We start from the raw sequence: 15,267 nt of genomic DNA on the forward strand, positions 1-15,267 counted from the left end.
GCAGCCCTGCATTGTGATGTCATCACAATAAACATTTGCTTGTTTTACTATAAAAAATAAACATTACTGTGTGTGAAATTTATCTATCTTAAATTTGTATGATGCAGTTCACTGAACATTACCTTCTTCAACAAATGTTCCATATTTCATATATTCCAAGCAAAAAACAATGTTTATTAAAATGTTCATGTTATGTTATTACGTGTGCTTTTATGAAAATTACTAAAATAAATATATTTAATGTATTTTTAAATAGGAGATTTAAACTTAACATCTCTACATCTTTAAATAATTTGTTTTATTTTTATTTATGTTAAATACCAAATTATAATACATAAAAAATGAATTTCTGTAAATGTATTCTTTGAATAATTTTTAATATTTTTTATACGGAAATGGCAACATTGTTCATATTCACAGATATCATATAGTTAACAACTTCATTCACATCGGTACGTAATTTTAATATTATTTTTAAAAACGTTTTATAAAACATACATCAAGTGACACCTAAACAATTATTAACATAAAATTATATTCATGCAATAAAATCTCTATAGCATGCAGTCATGCAATAACAATGCAAAAACGTCACAAAGCATATGAAAAAATTGTGTACAGAGAAAATTTATTTGCAAAGCAATTTCAAATGAACAACACAGCAAGCTTGCACAAACAGATTGAATTTATTCCAAAGCTATTTCCTGTTTGTTTCATTGCAGCTCACATAACCCACCTGAAAATCTATGGTCAGGAGGGAGTGTGGGATGAAGGTCCTTGTTACAAAAATCATATTCATTACAGCAGATTGTGACTTTTATGATTCCAGGCTTGGGTTTAAGACACATATGTGGTTTGTCTGGAGGAAAGTGCTTCTCTTTATGTAAACACCTGAATTAATGAAAAAGAAACTAAGTTCAATACATCTGATTCAATACATAGCTTTTCTTACCTGAGGTGGTGGTAGGGGGTGCTAATGTTGGAAAAAGATCACGATTACAGTAGTCATAACCATTGCAGCATTTAATTACAAATTGTGTATTTCTACCTTCTGATTGATGACAAACAACAGGATTTTCTGGGGGATGCAGTTCATGCTTTTGAAAGCACCTACATAGAATAATAAATGGACAAGATTTTATAAATGTTGTTATTTATGACAACATTTATAAAGCATCATAGAAAACTTAGGATGATCATCTAATTAGTCTTGAGCACAACATTAATGTTACTTTACTATCTTATTTTAAGCAGAATATTCTAGTAATAAAAACAGAATAAGAAGAAGAGTTAATATGTTTTAATTTCTAAAATAAAGTTAATGTTATCAAAATTACAATTTATTTATTAATCTAAAATATTTTTGGAGATTGTTTCATGAATTTTCAGCATCTTAAAAAGTAAAACAACAATATGCTAAATTCCACTTTGATAACCTGTGCTGAAATCCCAACAAGCCTAATATTCTGACAGATGAATATAATATAGTAGAAACTTCTTACTCATAAAGATAACCTTTATGTTCTGTAAAATTGCCATGAATTACTGTGAATACAGGAAAAAGGAATATATTGAAAAAGTATATAATTAATAAATAAAATTGGAAAGTACTTTTATATAAAAAAATTCTGCTATCATATTTCTAATCTCTTTCTTTTTTCTACAACGTATCTGATAACAGACTCATTTACAATGAAAGTGTAAGAAACAATAGCTGCTAAATTTCTTTCCTGAAAATAATCTAACACATTAAATTTGTTTTTAACGGACACAACATTCTTTGACTTTTTGGATATTTTACCATTATTCTTTTTTTGTTTAGATGACAATTATTGATTTGTAAGGATAGAAAAATTACCTTTTGATATTATAACACTGACATTCTCTTTACTTATTGTTAACCATAATGCTTACTATTCACTTAAGTGCACATACTAAAATAATGCAAGAAATTATGAGATACAATTCATTAGTATAGTTAACAGACAAAAAGAAGACAAAACTGTGGTTTACTACAGTATGTTTATACCTCAGCCAAGTCAGGCTGTATCTTTTATGTAACCATTTTAATGTTATGTATTCCAATGTAAATATGTTTTTATTTTAAATGAATGGCGATGCAGACGCCCATGGGGTTCCGTGGGGCCCCCTGGTTGCTCCTTTTCCCACTTTCCTATTTCTCTTTATTTCCTCTTCCCTCTAGCTTCTTATCTTATTTAACTCTTCTTTCCATTTCTAATAGGGCCTAAGTCCGTCGCTAAATATGGATAGCCCTCTAATCACCTTTTCATCATAGTGTCATAGTATGTTTATACTAAACAGATTAAACATCATTCTTTCTTAATTGAGTTTGTTACTTTTGTTAATTCTTAAGCAACACAGATGACCTTTTGGTATTAAAACTTTTCTAATAAACATAAAATTGTCAATATTTCCTTGAATAAGTGAATTTTAGCTTTGAAAATCTTAAACTGTAAATACACAAAATGTGGAATTATGGAACTTCTACTATATTAAATAAAATAACCTTCAAATAATAAAATATTTCAGTAGTGAAAAATTTTGATGTGATAAATGCTAATTCTTATTAAGAAAAGTATGCAAGATGTTATTTTTCATTAAAATTAAGATATAGTCTTATAAAATTATAAATATAAAAATAATTAGTAATAACTCTACTAAAAACTGAGCATCATATTTTTCAATAATACATAATATAATTACTATATTATAAAATTACTTTAGAAACATGTAAATGAAGAGCAATGCATCTACAATGTCAAATAATTTAATCATATTCATATAATGTACTGAATACATTTGTCTTAGCTGAAAGTTTGATCACAAACAATTTTATTAGTAGTTTGTAGATTATCATCATGTCAGGATATTTTCATTTTGGGATTTTGTACTTTTTCAGACTGTTAATGTCAGAATTCAGCATATAGTAATAAAACATTTTACAGAACCACCTGAAATAAAAACTCCAGTAAGTCATTACCCATAGAAAGACTAATGTTTCAATCCTCCCTCTCAGGTCAACAGTTTTAGAATTATAGCACTTTTTCAAATATCTTTGCAATTGTTGAATTTTTTTAAATGTTTTGCTTTTCTAATGCATTTTCTAGAACTGTTGATCCGAGAAAGATCCAGAGGGAGGATAAAAAAAGGTTGTTTTTCTATGGTTAATGACTTACTGGAATTTTTATTTAAGAAGCTTCTGTAAAGTGTTTTAATATTATATATTTACACTGCAATCTGAAGAATTGTGAACAGAATTCAGCATTTTGAATGGAATCATTTTTCCCATCCTTACTAGATTTTCAAATGCATTTGTCATTATTTATTATAAAAACATTTAATAATTGAAAATAATTTCAAATTAAAATAAACTGAATAGATTTCCCAAATATTTTGAATTAAAATTGAAATAACTGATTACTTTAAGACTGACAATTTGAAAATGTATTTAAAATTAGGTGGTATTTGATGTGTTTTATATTTAAAATCATTAATGGCAAACATTTGAAAATCTACTGAGAATGAAAAAAACAATCTCTTATAGTTTTAAATCAGCAAGCAATAGATCAATTTTCACAAATCAAAAATATCTTAGTAAATTACAAAATTTTTTTCTTAACATATTTTAAATTATTTATAATTAGATTCCTAATAATACACGTGTAAATAAAATTTATACTTTTGTAATAAACTATTTGATATGCAATTATATATAAATAATTTGTATTACAACAATAAGCTATTTTTATGAACAACAGCTTTTGTTGCAGTTCTGGATAATTCTTTATAAATATTCTTAACTGATTCAGTATTTGTACAAGATCATTTTTAAGTGATTCTGTTTCTGTTATATACTCCTCTCCTATCTTCTTTTGAATATGTTAAGATATAAAATTAAATAAAAAGTCTAAGATGTAAAGGATACGATAATAGCCTTGTGACTTTCAATAAATGAATTAACTTCCAGGCTAAAACTAGACTAAGGTTAAAACCATAACCAAAAGTTAACTTTTTAAAGAAAAATAAAAAAAAAGCCTACTTGTAATAAAAAAAATATGCAACAAAAATTTTAAAATGTTTGTAAATATTTTATATATATAACAGAAACAGTTATTTAAAAAATAACTTAAAATACTGCAAATAACAAAAAAGTAAAAACTATTATTTTAATTGAATTAATTCCATATCCAGTATTGTATTTTAAGGGATTTAAGAAGAAAAAAAATCAACATAATTCTTAATATAATAATTTTTCTATAACTTTAAACTTATTTAACAACATAATAATATAACCAATTATCCTATAAATACAAGAATCTATTAATAATAATAACTCTCTCACCAGTCACCTCCTTGTTGTGGTGAGAGAGCACAGTAATTCTGATGAATCATACATAGAGCTGTGCCAGATGGAGCATCTGCTCCTTATAGGGTTACCCATGCCAATGAGGTCTGTGCAGAAAAATGAATCCAAGAATGAATGACTGAATCAACATCTGCAGAAATCTAACCATGGTGATAACATAACCCAAGTGTAATACTGGTTTGGACATTGCCTGGATTAATAAGGTCCACACTCATAAGTTAGGTAGAGGCTCACGTTCAAAAATATGTCATAGTCTCCCTTAGTTTTGCTACCCATCCAGTTTTCACCTGGATAGTCTAGGTTAACAATTAATTTTGTCTGGGATTTCATAGAAATTGTGAAATTATGATGAAACAAGTACTAGCAAATATTTTTAAAAATTTACTTTATTTTAACAGCAAAAGACTTTCACACTCTCAACGAAAGTTAATTTGCCATCTTATGCGACATACATTGCAATCTGTCAACCCTTTTTTTTTTGCTTCTCAGCTCTTTAAAGCTAAGTTATTTCATTTCTTAATTTAAGTTGCTCCTACACAAGTCCCTAACTGGTTTAGAACTGGCGTGCATGTTATTCTTCACATGGTAAAATGACACTGTGCATGCGTCGGGGACTTCTGTTCAAACAAATCTGACCTGCTGTCCGGGTCAGCAATTTTGAAAAGGTGGCAACATTAGTCTCCCTTGGCCACCAATGGTGAAAGCAGCACCTGTCCAAGTATGGCTACTGCAATGCCCACACCAGTTGTGGAAAACTGGCCAAACCTTGATGTTTCTGAGGTAATCCAGCCACAGACCACTAAAGCAGGTAAACCATGCCAACGAATGAAATGGACATCAAAAATGAACAAGTATCATCTGTATTTACTACACTATCACAAAACTCAAAACACATGACAGCATACAGACAACAGTTACATAACTTGTTTTCACAACATTATATTCATCCCACAGTCACTGTACAAAGGAATAAATAAATAAGATCTAACTGGAGAATAAGAAACAGTAGTAAACAGATCATCTTGTGACTCCAGCAGTAGATTTAATAAAGCATAACATTTTCAACCTAATACGATAGGACTTTCCCAGTGAATTACACCGTTTAAAATAATTAAAAAAAAACATAAGAATGTCAAATTCAATGAAATAATTTAAAAACTAAAAGATGTTCTAAAGAGAACATTATTATAGAGAAAGAAAAAATTTAAATTAACATTAAAATTAACAATTAATAATTACAAATAAACATAAAAATAATAATGAAGATAAATATAGGCTAAACAAAAATGATTCAAGGACTAAGACCAGGTTACATTTCATACAAGGTTCATTTCTTACTTCAAGTTGCTCCTTGACATCTTACCATGCCATAGGTAAGATGTTTGCATTCCTATGATTGATACAAAATAATTTTTGGTTGGCTTTAAAAATTTCCAACATTTCTAAGAACCTAACAGTGTTAGGATTCTTAACAGGTCTAATGATTTTGGCCTCATTCCACTTTATTTGTATATCTCATTTGGCAGCATAAGCCGCTAAGGTGGTAGAATTGAGATGCTTTTCCACTGTGTATTTATGTTCCAGACATACCTTGGCAAAAAGAATTAAGGAACATAAATACACTACATAAATAACTAAATTTCGAGTGTTTCCAAGAACCTGATGTGGTCTGTCTAGAAGGATTTCTTTATAATGCTGGTGTTGTCCAAATAGGACTCTACATCGGGGTTGGTGACATATGTTGCCAGGGCGGTGGTGTATCTTGTTTTGGCGATGTCGTATTTTTGTTCTTTAATCCTTTTTTGTATAAACTGTTTGGTCGATCCAATGTATACCAAATTTCTTGAACCTATGGTCTCTGATTATACATAAATATGTTCTTTCTTTAGCCTTTGCAACAATCAGATGTATTAATATTGTAACATACCTAGTGTGTAAATTTATATTAATTTCTAATTTATATCACTAAACTGTGTATATTTCCATATTAATACAGCCTATGACTAATTTTTAATAAATTCATTCTGAAATTTTAGCCTTTGATAAGGATTAAAGTAATATTTATATATAAATTGATTTTGAATTTATTAAATAATGCAATAATTTAGAAAATTCTGAATAAAGGGAATGATCTGGAGCTGGACTCAAATCTGCAACTCCTATATACAGATACACATGTCACCAGTTACATTACCTAAAATTCATCTTATATTATAGGTCTCTCTGATAAGCAAGTTTTAGGATTGAATCTATCTCTTTAGAGATTGAATCTATTTCTAAAGAGATAGATTCAATCCTAAAACTGGTTTTTTCCTAAAATTGGTTTTTCTTTTAGAATTTTCTAAATTATTGAATTAAAATTCAAAACTAATTTATAATTTTTAATATCTACATAAAATGATGGCATCTCCATCTAACTTTAGACCAAACTTTCACAATCAATTAAAGATCAGTCATTATTTAGTTCAAAATTAATCTAGCAATTAGGCTTATGTTTGGTTATATGAATTTAACTTTAGTTTATATTAGATGTATTAAAAGTATATTTGATGCCTAAAAAAGATTTAATCATCAGTTTACATATAATTATATACTAGAATTATTTTCATAATTGTTTAAACATTCTCAAAAGATGAAACTGTTGATTAAAAACACCACACCACTCACTCCAGCACATAAAATTTAATGAAAGCACAAATGTTTTCAGCCACTTTAAGGGAGATCCATCAGGCAAGAGAGCCATTTTTTACATCAAACAAGTTACAGAAATATTTTAAAATGCTATGTTCCATGTGTGCAATGATGCAGTTTACAAATTATTCAACATGTGATCAGATATAATTTAAAATTTTTTGAAACTGTAACTGATTACAATACAACGATAGATAAATACATTAAAATATTACATAAATAATTATGGATTATAAATCAAAATGCACATAAATATCAACCAGTCATATAAGAAGAACCCAACAAAGTATGGACTAAGCCTAATTGCTAGGAATGATTGGAATATAATCTAGATATATAAATGAGGATGTTTGTTTGTTTGCTATAAACTCCTAGGTCATTTGACCAATTGCTATGAAACTTAACAGTTACATTCAAATACTTCTAACTTAGATAATGTCATATATCCCACCCCAAAATATTGATTGCATTTCTATAAAGCAATTACCGTATTTACTCACATATACGATGATCTCGCATATAGGACAAGGTGTGACTTTAAAGATCAAAATAAAGAAAATTAGATTTATTAATACAATTCTAATTTTATTTTGTTTAATCACAAGTAAATATCAAATGAACATAAATGCACACATTGTCCTGCAAAAATTATTGGCATTTTAAACTTTAAGGAAAAAATCTTGTAAAATTGACATAATTTGTTCATGTAAAGCTGGACAATTGGAAACCTTTTTTTGCCAATTCTTAACAGTAGAATCCACTCCCCATCGTTGATTACACTTATGAGTTTCTCCGAATTCTGATTTCCAAATAATTATCTGTTTTCACGTGGGAATAGATTAAAACTTACAGTGGGCTCTCATGTGATTTTGGAATTTCAATCTAGAATTCAATTCAAAAGCTTTGCTTTTCCTATTGCTATCCATCTTTACTCCTGACAATATACAACAATGATTCAAACAATCTGGATAAAATACTTATGTTTTTAAATACAAGAGGGTAAGCAGCCAGTAAAAAATGCAAATACACGGTTCACAAAAATTATTTGCAAAAACGCAAAGAATCTTTTGCTCATGCATATAGGATGACATAGGTGTGACAAATGAATAAAATCCTTGTCTTATATACAAGTAAATATGGTAATTTTTATTTAAATTCGATTTTCTGAGTTATACATAACACCATCTAGTGGCAAAAAGTTAACAAAATAATTAACTAAATATAATTCTTACAAAAAAAAGGATATAATTTAAAAAATATATATTATATTCACTGAATTACTGTGACAACGATATATTGCAAAATAAATGCACCATTATGCCATTACTGTGACAGGCAGGCAGAACATAGCATTTGCCTGTGTGGAGTGTAGTAGTATGTTGCCTCTGTACATCATACTTTTCCTGTTAGCAATAAAGTTGTATTGGTCATATATCTAACTCCATTAGGGATAAAGTTTTGAATCAAAGTAACATTACTTCTGTTGTAAACTAGAAGTTTGTATATAGTTAATCTGGGCCTCTTGCCCTAAGCTTTCTACATCTGGTCTTGGCTTTCATCTATCTAACTCCTTTCTCGAGATTAAGGAAGGACAGATAGATAGGTGACAACAGTGGGAATTTATAGATCTACAATTTTTTCAAATTGCAGCCCAATAATTTTTCCATAAATGCAATATTTACGAGAACAAACTTCATGAACAGTTTATACAATTTTGTCAAAATTTTTATCAATAAAAGCAATTATCTAGCATTTTTATAAGATTTTTAAAAATTTAAACCAGTCATACGAAGTCTTTTGAACATTAAGGTTAGCAACTTTGGACACATGCAGGGTCATCACAACCCATCCAACACAGATCAGTATTAATAATAGACCAGTATTAATTAGTAGCTGTTGACTTCCACCAGGAAGAAAGGATGGTTTACTACTACTTTTGGTTGAATTTACTTCAACCCCCTTCTCCAACATCCCTTCTTTCTATCAAACCAGTGGTATGGTGGCATTTGAATAGGAAAATTACATAATACAAGGTTACTGGCAAGCACAAAGTATGTTTTAAGTGATTTTCAAGGGTGCCGAGTTTAAATATTTGATCTGTTTTTTGGGAAATTTGATTTATTGATAGATTACGTTTGATATTTGGCTGTGAATGGTACAGTTTTTTAAAGTTAACATTAGAAAATATAATGATATCTGAAAAATTTAAGATATATTTTCAATTTTTGTCTACTTGACCAATGAAATTGTGCTATTTCTTACCATCCAAGTATCGTGATAAACATGACAATGGTAGGCTGAAATAACCAAACTCTTTATATGGTTTTCGTTTTAATGTTTGCTATATTTGATTTATATAACTACAAAGATTATCTTATGTAAGGGTTTATTGCACCGAGTGACCAATCTAACACATTAGTAAAGGAATAAAGAATTTTTCAATACACAATTTAAAGAATTTTAAAAATGTGTTAGAGTGGGCACTCAATGTGATAAACTCTTACATATTATAACCTTTGTATAATATAAATCAAATACTATATAATATAATAGAAAGATTAGAAGTATGAAATAACCTTAATGTTTGTTTTATTCAATATTTTTTGCCTGGCAACATCAGGCTTCTCTGCTAGTATATTAATATATTGCCATGCGTGTGGTAGTAGGGTTACTATAATAGTTGAAGGCAAAATACGGACAGATTAGCATTAAAAGTACTCAGACAGCAAAGCAAAATAAAAAGGAATTTATTCATATTTTTTAATTTAGTAAATGTAGGTATATGAGCCATTCACAAGCCAAATTGATTAATTCCACACTTCAAATTTTTTTAAATTTTAGTGTCAAAGCACTTGATATATTCATAATAAGTTTTCCTAATAATAAGAATCAATAATCAATGCCACTTAATGATGAAATTTTATTGGCCATCAAAAAAAATGTTTATTTCAGAACCCAATCTAATTAATTCCATACTGTAATGTAAATCTTCCATTGAACACTGCAGCATTGCAATCACAGTGTGCACTGACCAGTGCCTTGTAGGTAATAGTAAATAATTTAATGTTATCTCATCATAAAAAGTAAGTAAAAGAAATTAGTTGGTTATAGTTCAACTGCTGCAGAAGTAAGTATACTTGTGGATTATTGAGCAATTGTTTTTAGAAAAAAGAAGTTATACTGTTATATCAAGATGGATAAAATTAAAATAATTTTTTTCATTCCTCTTTTTAAACATGATTCTTCTAAAAATTTAACAACAAATCAACATGATGGGACCTCAAATACAGCTGACAAAGAAGACATCATTTATGTTGCTGAATAATCAATTTAAACAAAATAATAACAACCACTATTGTAATAGAACAGTTATTATTCATTTTTGCAAAAAATCTTTAACAAAAAATGTATGATAATAAAGTTTCTCTATAATAAAAAACTATGTAAAAACTGAATTTGATGTTATTACATTTTTCACTTGCCAAATCAATTAACTCCCTTAAACACACCAAAATCATAATAATAATAATAATGATTATAGCATATCTATGCTACCTTATGCATTTTATATGTTGTTAAATAAAAGCTACATCTACAATAATACATTCTATAATGTTTATTTAAATTTATATTTTAAAAAAGAATGTACATTATCTTGTCATTTTTCTCCATTTTTTGTTTTATGGAGTTAATTGATTTGGCAAGTGAATGGCACATATAATATAAAGTTTCAATTTACACTTTTCTTTGAGGCACAGAATGCAATTTTAAATATAAGAAAACCATTTTACCACTTAGACAAGTACTATTGAATTAAAAACCCATTATAATGAATGTTTATGCACATGTTCTCCAAGCAACAGAGCCATTACATTTGCTTATACAATGTTGCCACCTAGCCAACAAATACAATAATAACCATCAAAAATAACACTTTTTGTCAGATTTAAATCTAAGTGGTTATGATTTAACTATTAGCAGTGCAATCAGTTGAAAAGTATGGACATATTATTTTTTTTAAGTACGGTACAGACATGGACAGAGCCTGACATATCGTAATCCTAGTGGTAGAGAGATGCTATCATTATTAATACATACACCTTTGAAGGTGGCCTTATAAATTTCAATAACTTCAACTACTCTTTTCATGTCGGTCAAAATCTTATGTAATTTTCTAGCATTGTCCCAACAGAGGGACACCCTGAGTTCAGATGCAAATTGGGCAAGAGCAGTAACAGTTTCCTTCGGAGACATTATGTTTATGATCTTTTATCCTGGCCTCAAGTGATCTATAAGATGAGCCAATGTAAGCAAGATGTCTGTTGGATCTTACATTGTATAAAAGAATCATGTATACATCTGGAGCCTTGTTCACTGCAACTTTTACATTGATTAGTAATCTGAATACATTGGGACTACGGTTATAAACAAGTTCAAGATTAAATCCCTGGCTATTTTTATGTACATTTGATGGAGATACAAATTATATTTATTGGTAGTCATTTGTCTTAAATCATTAACATAACTTTATTTTGTAACCATTATATAAACTGTAGTTACAAGTTTTATTATTACAAATATTCTTATAAAGTATTATTTTAATTAATTATTGCACGTAAACATTAACATTTATGTATGATTATAAAATCATTATAATTTTTGTAATAAACTTGTAATATTCTTTAAATCTATAATTAATGAATGTCCTATGTAATAAAAAAATTCAAAGCTTAAATGTTTTTTATTTGTTTTTAAGAAACGTTAATTTATTTATGTTAGTTGAAAGTTATCAAATAGTTCATATTTATTCTTTGATTTGATAATGATCTATGAAAGAAATATAAAAAAAAAAAACTCTGATCACGATACCAATATATTTAAAATTGTACCAGAAAGCACATATTTTAAATTTTTAATTTATATATGGAAGTCAAAAATAGATTTACAAATGTACAAGTTTACAAATGATAATTTCAATATAAGAAGCCAAATTTCAACTTCATTTTTAGTTTTTTACATCATTTATTGTCAGATTTTTTGATGCTCATCATTGTCTTTATATAAGGTAATTCACTCAGGATTGAACACTTTCTATGTGGAATATCTCTGTATAAAGATAAGCATAAAACAAAGAAAACAATTTCTTATTTTATGACAAAGCAGCAATTGACCAAGATATATCTTACATTACATGTTATTCAAATGCAATTGCACCATCATTATACATTGCTATTAAACCATTACAAGTATTTTATATGATAAAAGCAAATTTTTGTATTTAGTACAACAAAAAATTTGTTTATATCATTTAAAATACTTATAATAGTTTAATAGCAATGTATCATCATAAGTAATTTGATGTTCAACAATATTTTATGCAATAAATTAGTTTTCCCCCATATTTTGTGTTGTAAATTAGTGTTTTTCCATTACTAATATCTCAACACAGAAATAAGTTTTATTTATTAAAAAAAATTTATTTTTTTTTTAAACTAACTCTTAAGGAGTATCTTAGACCTAAAAGTTTGCCCTACTTCATTTATGAGACACACTTTTCAAATTTACTGATAATAAGTTGTATAGATTACAACTGAATAATGTCCTATTAAAATGTATATAATATAATTTGTAAACAAAAAATGAATCACTAAATAAATGAAATTATTAGTAATAAAATTAAAAATTACATAGAAACTAAGCTAATTTTTATAATTACACAAACATTTTCAAGATATATAATATCTTCTTTATATTTGTATAATTAAAAAATTATTCTAAATTCTAGTCAATTTTTAATTAAGAAATGAATGAAACTAGTTAAATTCAGATATGAAAAAATTAAGATTTGTTAAATAATAGTTTTAATAAATAAATTAAATAAAAAAAATTATTAATTGAAAATAAATATAAACAAAAGCATTTCAAAATTAATTACTTAACACAATATTTTAAAAATAATTTAGTCTGTAAATTTAACTTAATGTTATAAAATATGTATAATTCTTTTATGCTCAAGAGTATGGATGTTCATCTGTTTTCTATAATGAAATGTTTTAAATCATTTATTCAAATAAAAGCATAAAAGGGCTGTTTAAAAAATAAAAAAATAAAAATAGAACTCATTCAGTTTAATCAGGTAAGTTAATTTTCAAACTAATATTTGCAATTATTTAATATTAAAGTAATATTTCCTATTTTAATAAATTTCATAGAAATATTTAATTTGTCATTAAAAAATATTTTATTTTTCAATAATAAACAAATATGTAAAATTATGTATCAACTCACAATCTACAACCTTTAATTAGGATATAAATACCATATACATAGGGTAAGGTTGCCCAAGTCGTACCCTTAAAAAAACATTCTCAGAAATCAGAGAATATATTAGTAAACACATACTTATGAGTATCATTGGAAACCTTAGTAAACCCTGCTTTTATTTATTGCAAAAAAAATCAAATAGTCTGCGTACATTTTCTTTAAACACATAAAATTTTAAAAAATTGAAATCGGTACAACTAAGGAAACCAGTACCTTAAGTCGTACCTCAAACTGAAATTAAATAAATATATGGTTTAAACAAGTATATTTTATTAACACAATTACATCTTCATTTACAGTCAATACAAACATATGTTTTCGTTTGTTTTGCAACTCTGCCGCATACATCATGAATCCAAGACTTGCATTTTAAACAGTGAATCATGTGTTCTTCACAGATATTGTTGCATATTTTACAAAAATCAATCGTTGTTTTACTATTCTCCTTTTTGTAATTTACATTTAACAGAATTTTGCTTCATATCTTCTTTAAGGGGGTATGACATAAGACACAGTGTGCATGTCAGGTTATAAAGCCCCAAAACTATTTTGAAAAAATCTTTCACAAAACTGCAAGAGGCAAATAAATCACTAATAGATGTATAACTTACACTAAAAAAGCAAAATGTATTTAACTAGTGTTTTCTTACCTTAGGAGCTTCCACATACCTGATGAAAATTATACTCAAACAACTATAAATGAATTTGTTTACCAAAAACAGTCTTAATTCCTTGAAAAGCAGATACTCATTGCTTATACGCATAAGTATAACTGAGCCTATACACTGTTGCCATTTGTATGGCGGATAAAGTATTTTTGAAATCATTGAGGTACGATTTAAGCACTGGTATGACTTAGGCGACTTTTCCCTATATAATGTTTTAATATATCATATATAGGTTTTATAAAAATGAATAATATTTTAAAATTGATTAATTTTTATATCATATACAATTAGTATAATAATTATAAATAAAACCATGAAAATAAAAAAATAACATACCTCTAAAATAGTTTTAAAAATAAATCAAGAGAAAAAAATATGATAAAATAACTTGATAAAGTTGATTGTAAATCTTATTACTTTCTCAAACCATTTTTTCTGTAATTTTACTCATTTCATTTACTTAAAAAAATCAAATTATTGAAAGACACAAAAAGCAGCTGCTGACTGACAGAATCAAACTGCTGGCTTTCAAATAAATATGCTAACTCAATAGTGCCAAAATTTTTGATTGGTAGGTCATATTGTATATAAGTTATAGGTAAATGGACCACAAATATTTTGTATATTCCATATACATAGACAATGTAATAAGCATTTTGTAGTAAAAGTACTTTTGCCTATTTTATTAAAGCTTCATCAGTTACAGATATCTAAATAGAATGTTCAGTAAGAGCTTCAAATAACATTCTAGAAATTTTTACTTTGGAATAAAACTTTTAAAAATGTTCTTTTAACCACTTCTGTCTCAGTTCTTCATTTGATGAAATTTCATAAAATGTAACTTTTAATCCTTCAGGACAAGTTTTAGACCCAGCATAAGATATGCAAAAAGATAGGCATCAGTTTTTAGGCATAATATGGCTTTTCTATTTGAACTACACAATACATATACTCAGATTTACAGACCAAGCTGCTGTTGAAGAAAAACTCCTGTCAACCATATACAGTGGAACCATGTTTATCCAAGTCCCATTAATCCAGATCTCCGTTTTATCCAGAATAAGAAAGATAGACAAATGGAAAACTTAGTTCTTTGATTTTTTTTGCATATATAACTTGTAAGTAATACATTCTTGCCTGAGTATAATGTTGCAGCTGTAAGAATATTGTTTTCCCTTGGCTCAATGCCAATAGTGA

General features: G+C 27.3%; 2 protein-coding genes across 2 annotated transcripts in view; both read right to left on the reverse strand.

Moving 5' to 3' along the window:
• LOC136969432 (patched domain-containing protein 3-like) overlaps positions 1-15,267 on the reverse strand; it is a 330,862-nt gene that overhangs the window by 129,508 nt on the left and 186,087 nt on the right. The gene's annotated exons all lie outside the window — the stretch shown is intronic.
• The window catches only part of LOC136969476 (TGF-beta receptor type-1-like), an 80,058-nt gene that overhangs the window by 47,034 nt on the left and 17,757 nt on the right, over positions 1-15,267 (reverse strand). The window contains exon 3 of the mRNA XM_067263648.1: positions 953-1,110. Within this exon, the coding sequence (XP_067119749.1) occupies positions 953-1,110 (158 nt within the window). The remainder of the gene's footprint in view (positions 1-952; positions 1,111-15,267) is intronic.

The sequence above is a fragment of the Centruroides vittatus genome, unplaced genomic scaffold (genome assembly GCF_030686945.1).
Source record: "Centruroides vittatus isolate TY-2023 unplaced genomic scaffold, ASM3068694v2 contig_1035, whole genome shotgun sequence".
Lineage (NCBI taxonomy): Eukaryota > Metazoa > Arthropoda > Arachnida > Scorpiones > Buthidae > Centruroides > Centruroides vittatus.